Genomic DNA, 6,755 nt, shown 5'->3' with positions numbered 1-6,755 from the left:
CTGTATTCATCATAAGTTTTATTAATACCTTCCATACAAATACGGTAAACCACTTTTGCGAAATTTTGGTTTCTCCTTCCAAAACTGTCTTACTTCATGAAAGACCAACTTCTTCTCTGATTGGCCCATTCATCTCGAACTTAATTTTTGCATGAACCCTTTCCCTATTTTAAAAACTGTCCGCTCATCCACCAGCTCTCTTCAGCCCAGCCAGTCATCGGGCTCACTTCCTCTCGTCCGCCATGCTGGTCATGGCCCCACGCGCAGCGGAGCTGGCGCCCACGTCGTCCAGACTCCCGTCGTCCACGTCTCCAGCCTTTAAACCCGCGAATGTGCCGACCAACAGCGCGAAAACTAGCCTAAACGAAACGCCAGCCAATGGTACATTGCTCCCTTTCAAGGCGCAATGCAAATCGGCTGTTGCTTTGGTGAGCGAGCGGCGCATTGACTTCGTTCGTGCCAAGAACGTGCGTGTGATCGGCCGGTTGGACGGCAACTCGAGTGACGTCAAGCCCAAGAAGAAAGAGGCAAAAGAAATAACCAGCTCCGAGGCGGTGGAGCGAGTGCTGGCATGGCAACACTCGAAGAAAATCGGCCCGGGCTTCGCCAATTTGGGCAACACTTGCTACCTCAACTCGGTGTTGCAGTGTCTGACCTACACTCCGTGTTTCGCGCAGTTCCTGTTGGACAAGGACGTTTTTGCCTCCTTTAACAACGGAGCTTTGCCGTCGACCGGCAACAAATTCAACAAAAAAGTCGGCAAACATGGCTTCAGTGGCAATGGTGGCAACGGGTTTTGCAGTGTGCGCGCCATGTCGAGACTGTTGCAATCAGTGCACGGCAACAACGCCGTGCGGGTGTTGCAACCCAAGGAGCTGGTGATGAACGTACGCCACATTTCCAAGAGTTTTCGCATTGGGCGACAGGAAGATTCGCACGAGTTTTTCAGACTGCTGCTGGATTCCATGCAGCGTTCGTGTCTGCGCAAGGCGCACATCAAGAGCGAAAGCCACTCGGCAGCGTCCACGACGTTTGTGCACCGCATGTTCGGCGGCAAATTGAAAAATTATCTCAAATGTGCCAAGTGCGGGTTCGTTTCCGAACGGTTCGACGATTTTCTGGATTTGTCACTGGAAATTTCGAACGGTGTCCACAGTGTCAAAGGTGCGTTGCGTCATTTCACTGCCATGGAGAAACTGGACGAGCACAACGCATGGAAATGTTCCAGTTGTGGCAAACCCAGTCGCGCCGAAAAGGGGCTTTCGATCGCCGAATGTCCCAATGTGTTGATGATTCAACTGAAGCGCTTTGACCTCATGTTTGGCAAAATTAAGCGCCATATCGAGTTCCCTCGCTCGCTGGATATTGGCTCGGGAATGAGCAAAACTTGCGAAGATCGTCGTCGTGGCCGTACTAAGTACGAGTTGCATGCTGTGCTGGTTCATGCGGGGTTTTCAACCGACTGTGGACACTACTACGCCTTCGTCAAGGGCTCGTCGGGTCAGTGGTACGAAATGAACGACGATTCTGTGCGATGGGTGAGTTTAGACACAGTGTTGCAACAGAAAGCGTACATGCTTTTCTACTCGAGAGTGTTGCCTCCTTCGGAACGTCCGAAATCGAAGGCGAAGGAGGAAGAGGAGGCGAAATCTAAAGCCAAAGAGCTCGTGGAGGCAGCTAAAAAGGAGGAAATACCCGAAAAAATGGCTGCATCGAAGACAGTACTAGCCAAAACGAAGGAACTGGACATGAACGGGTTCCTTGCCAGTCTGAAGACCACAGTGACTGATACCGAAGGTGACAAACCTTTGGTTGTGATTCCTGCCAAACACAAGACGGTGGTGACTTTCAAGGTCACAGCAAAGGCGTCGAACGACACGCCAGTCGTTGCACGACCCCGAATGAAGCGCTCATTAACGCTTAGTTTCGGTGGTCGTGTTGGTCGGCTCCATCGATTTGGACAAACCTCGTGGAAATCTTGTCCGCGTCTTGTGATGACCCGAACGGTCCAGGAATTGCCGGAAAAGTCCATCGAATCAAAGCCAGAAGTTTCTGTTGCCACTGTTGCAAAGCCAGGAGTTACAAGAGTGCCATTTGACCCGCGGCGACTTAAAAATGTCGGAGTGCGCAACGCTGCGTTGTTTGGTCGCGAAGTGGACAAATGGGCTGGGGAGACTGACGTCGAGTCCACCGAGACAACGAGCAGCGACGTGGCAGTCGACAGTGCGTTGGCTTCAAAGCACGACCGTGTGCTGAACGCTCTGAAGCAGGAGGAGTGGAAACACCGCAACGCTGGTCGTCAAGACTATTGGGACGAAACCCTGGACATGGGCAAGGTCAAGAAGGTGAAAAAGCGCAAGGAGTTCGTTGCCAACGAAGGCCGTAAGAACGCCTTCCAGACGGCTCTGATGCGCAAGAAAAAAGATGCCAAGCGACAGCGCACGGCTTAGATCTGGCAACTTTAGACACGGGATTCCCTCATGCACCATACAAAAACCTTATCAAAAATACCTGAAACAAAATGCCACATTCGATCTTTAAGGCAAAAGTGAAAAAAAAAAAAAAAATGCAAATGAACGGACACTTGAAACGACGCAACTGAAGGGGCGAATCGTGCAACTCGCTTGATAATTTTCAACCAATTTGCCATGGACGAGCAACAATTTGCCGCTGACGAAGAGCAGCCGGAAGTGTCTGAAATGGCTTCGGAGGAGCCGATCATGTCTGATGAGGCTGGAAATCCGGCAACGGAGGAGAATGAGGACATTCCAGCCCCTCATGACTCAGGAGAACCGTCGTCTGCCTCAAAAATGGCGATGGATGAGTTTATTCGAGCGTCTTCCGAACAGCTCGAAGGCTGTGAGTTTTCGTTGCTCATAGTGCTGCAACCTGACAACGTGCGACATCGAGTGACTGTCACGGCCGAGACTACACTTGGAAATCTACGAAAAATTCTGTGCACCGATTTACAGCTAAACCCTGAACTTGTGAGCTTCCCAGATCTTCATGGACTTCGAGATGCAGACCAGAACGAAGAGAACTTGCCACTATCAGTGTACGGATTACCTGGAGGGAATTCCGAGTGCACTCTCGAAGCATACGTCGCCAGACCTCCCACCACTAGCAACTACGTCATGCCAGATCGTATACAAGTCCAGGTTTACAACGGTGAGGTTTTAGAATTGACAAAATGCCGTTAATTTGGTACTGATGCTGTAAAACTGACAGAGGAGACCGATAGTACCAGCATAATAACCGTGGAGATAGAGAAATTCACCGGTCACAAGTTGTATCTAGGGGGCTTCAAACATCGTAAAACACTGCAGCAATTCCATCACGCCTCCACTCAGGTATCTACTCCTCATCTTTTACTCGTAATAGTGACTTAACACTAAAATAACTCCTATTTACAGACCGTTTTATCCCGCGCACGTCATAATATGGGTCCGGCAAGGTTCCACCGCGAGACCCAAACGCAACAACTCGTGACTCGCTCTCTACAGACACATCGTGAGTCCGGTACTCAAATGTCTCGACGGGATCTCAAACTCGACGAATCCTTCGATCGCCATGTTACAGCTCGCCCTTACTTCGATTCGTACCAATTAGACAGTCTTCGTGAAGACTCTGTACTCCTCATGCAGCGTTGGTGGCGCGGGTTTCGTGCTCGCCTATACGTCTATAGTATACGCGAACAACGTCGCCGAGTGACCAATCTAGCAGAGATCGAAGCCCATGAGAACGAGGCCGAAGACGTGAGCCGCCAACGTCGCGAGGTTAATCGCCGTATGCACCCGAACACCGTAAGCGACTTCGAGATTCTCTACAATGAACTGGAAAAATGGCGACAAGTTGAATGCCGTAAAGTTCGAGAGCAACGAGAACTTGATCCGTCCGAGAGACAGCGCGCTCTTGACGCTATTCTGGCTAAAGAGACCAAATTACTTCAGACTATTGACAGACTCAAGCTGACAGCCACAGAGGCAAACCGTAAGCAGCGTATTGAAGCCATGTTACAGTTTATGGCACGTCCGAAGCAGTGGCAGATGAGTGACGGAGGTGTTAAAGAGGTGCATACACCGTTCACAGTTCGTGCCAAGGAGCTCATGGACCTGTACCATGGACTACGTACACCACTCAGTTCAGTGGACGAACGTTTGGACATGTTGCTGCATGTCAAGTGGACAGTGCAAGAGTTCGACTGTGCTCTTACTCGAGAGCTGGTGGAGCTCATTGATCGTGAAGCGGACATGCTCAGTCGCGGACGGAAGGAGAAGAGTCTTGAGGGGCTACGCAAACGACTTACAAATCTCTTTCTGCAGTTTATTGAAACCCCGGAATTCAATCCGGAGGCTGCTGCACTCAAACACTCGCGTGCTTAAATAACAAAACTTGCGTCATTTAAAGTGGTTTTAGGTCAAAAATTAGGTTTTGCTTCGAGTCGTTGATGCCATTCTGGACAATTTATTCGGAACGTTGTCACTGTGGATGGGTAAAAGATCTCGGATGGAACTCTGCTATTGTTTAAGTTTTTCGCTGATTGTGAGTCTACGACGACGGACACATACATATCTCTGACGTTGGGAAGTTCACTGTGAACAAAACAAAACAGTGTGCAGTACGTGGCGATCAACGAAGCCTGAAATGGAGTCTTTACGCGTAACTCAGGCTTCAGTTCTGCGGAAACATCATCAAGAATTTGGTTAATATAAAGTTTAAAAGGTGTGCCACAACTTTGGGACACTATTATCTTCGTCGTCTTCAAGTCGATGTCGATGCTTACCAGGATCTCCGAAATTAGCATTACCAATTGCATAATTTCCGAAAATAACAGTATATTACTTCGAAGTTTATTATTTCGGCTAAAATGCACCGTCCAACATATTAACGTATAATATCGATTAGAGTTCCCCTAGCAAATAGAGTGCCCTTCGAATAGAATGCGGTTCCGCAGAGCACTCTAAAAAATATAGTGCGATCAATTAGAGTGCGCTAACAAAACAACCTTTCAAGATCTGGACAGTGCAACCTAAACCACAGCTCTAGACACCACTCGTTTCGCCCAACACTGCCACCGCCATTCGTTTCCTTCTTCACCACTCACAAGGCTCAAGTGCTTTTGTTTCATCAGTCTCCTTTCTGCTATACCTGCACAACGTAAGTCCGTCGAGATCAGTCTCAAGCAACAGGCTATCGACTGGATTGAGTCCGAAGGTGGTGGAATTCCATCTCGAGCGGAGCCGCACTTTCGTCAGCTCGGGTGGCGAGTGTCGGCGTCTGCCTATCGCAAATGGTGGCGTGATCGCGACCAAATTCGTACGGAGTCTGTTGCTCGCTTTCGGCTTTTTGGTGGGGGCCGCAAGCCCCTCCTAGGAGTTGTTGAAGACGAGTTGGTGGACTTGCTGTACGATAAGCGTCTACGGAAAGAGAAAGTGACGCGGGAGTGGATAGCATTGACTGCTATTGCACTTTTCCAGGCAAGTCGCACGGAAAAGCAGCACGAAGACGACCCAATCCGATTCGTCGCGTCCGATCCGTGGGTGCAAGGATTCATGAAGCGCAACTGTCTAACACTTCGAAAGCGTACAAACCTCACAACACTCGGCGACGACGAGTTGGTGGAGCGAGCGGTTTCCTACATGACCTATTTGGGCGAACACAAGCCATCCATGAACCGCGACCGAACTATTCTAATGGACGAGACTGCTGTCTACTTTGAGGATGCTCGAACGCACACGGTCGACGAGGTTGGAGCACGTCACGTTGTCATTCGCTCTACTGGGTTCTCTTCCATGCGGATTACTGCGGCGCTTGCAGTAACAGCATCAGGGAAGAAGCTACCGCCGTGTCTTATCTGGAAGCGAAAGACGCGGGAACCAATAGAGCGTGTTGGTGGGTGCTACGTTGCTTATCAAGAGAGAGCGTGGGTGGACCAGAACCTTCTCCTCAAGTGGCTGGATTGGTACTTCCCTGAAGTAGCCAAAACGACTGGGCAGTATGTCATCTGGGACTCGATGCGGGCTCATATCGCCAAGAAGGTCAAGCAGCGTTGCCACGAGAAGGAGATCGGCATGGTCGTGATTCCAGGAGGTTTGACGCCCTACCTCCAGGCGGGATATGTTGGGATCTACAAGTCCTTTAAGGACAACCTGTGCAAGATCATCAATGAGTGGAAACACTCGGACCAGGTTCGCTACACTAGAGGGGGGAACCCTCGTCCGCCTGAGGTCGAGTTGGTCGCAGCATGGGTAATGAAAGCGTGGCGACAGACGCCAGACTCTGTCGTCGCGAAAAGCGTTTCGATCTGTGGTTTTAGCGATGACCCTACATCGTGGCACATTGCACGTCACGACGTGTACGGGACCAAGTTTCGAATGGATTGGGAACTCCGTAGCCACGACAGTGCCGAAGATGACAGCGGAAGCTTTGACGACTGTGAAAGCTACGAGCACATCATGGAGACGCTGGACGACATCGTCATTGAGGATTAAACTGAAGCAAAAGATATGTTAGCGAGCTTGCAGCTAGGTTAATGACAATGCAGAAGGAGACTTACCATTTTAGCACGGAGAATTAACGTATTCGATGGGAATCGAATCCGCGACAACCCTGCTCCCACTTTGGGCCCTCAATAAACCCAAGTGTCTTAACCACCTGAGCTGTCAGTGCTGATGTCGGAATAGAGTGCGCATAAAATAGAGTGCGCAATTTCGATTTTACCGCACTCTAAAAAAAATAGAGTCCCGCACTCTAAT

The 6,755-nt window shown here is 49.9% G+C and overlaps 2 protein-coding genes across 2 annotated transcripts; both read left to right on the top strand.

Annotated features, from left to right (window-relative positions):
* The first annotated feature begins 179 nt into the window (after positions 1 to 179).
* PPTG_07100 (hypothetical protein) lies at positions 180 to 2,596 on the top strand. Its single transcript, XM_008901267.1, has one exon. The coding sequence runs from the start codon at positions 243 to 245 to the stop codon at positions 2,448 to 2,450; it is 2,208 nt and encodes a 735-aa protein (XP_008899515.1). The 5' UTR covers positions 180 to 242; the 3' UTR covers positions 2,451 to 2,596.
* On the top strand, positions 2,552 to 4,382 carry PPTG_07099 (hypothetical protein; the record flags this gene model as incomplete). Its single annotated transcript, XM_008901266.1, has 3 exons — positions 2,552 to 3,168; positions 3,229 to 3,350; positions 3,414 to 4,382. The coding sequence occupies exons 1-3, from the start codon at positions 2,649 to 2,651 to the stop codon at positions 4,380 to 4,382; spliced, it is 1,611 nt and encodes a 536-aa protein (XP_008899514.1). The 5' UTR covers positions 2,552 to 2,648.
* Between the last annotated feature and the right edge of the window lie 2,373 nt (positions 4,383 to 6,755).

The sequence above is a fragment of the Phytophthora parasitica genome, assembly GCF_000247585.1.
Source record: "Phytophthora parasitica INRA-310 unplaced genomic scaffold supercont2.11, whole genome shotgun sequence".
Classification (NCBI taxonomy): domain Eukaryota; phylum Oomycota; class Peronosporomycetes; order Peronosporales; family Peronosporaceae; genus Phytophthora; species Phytophthora nicotianae.
The sequence above is the reverse complement of the archived record's forward strand: the minus strand, read 5'-3'. Positions and strand labels throughout refer to the sequence as shown.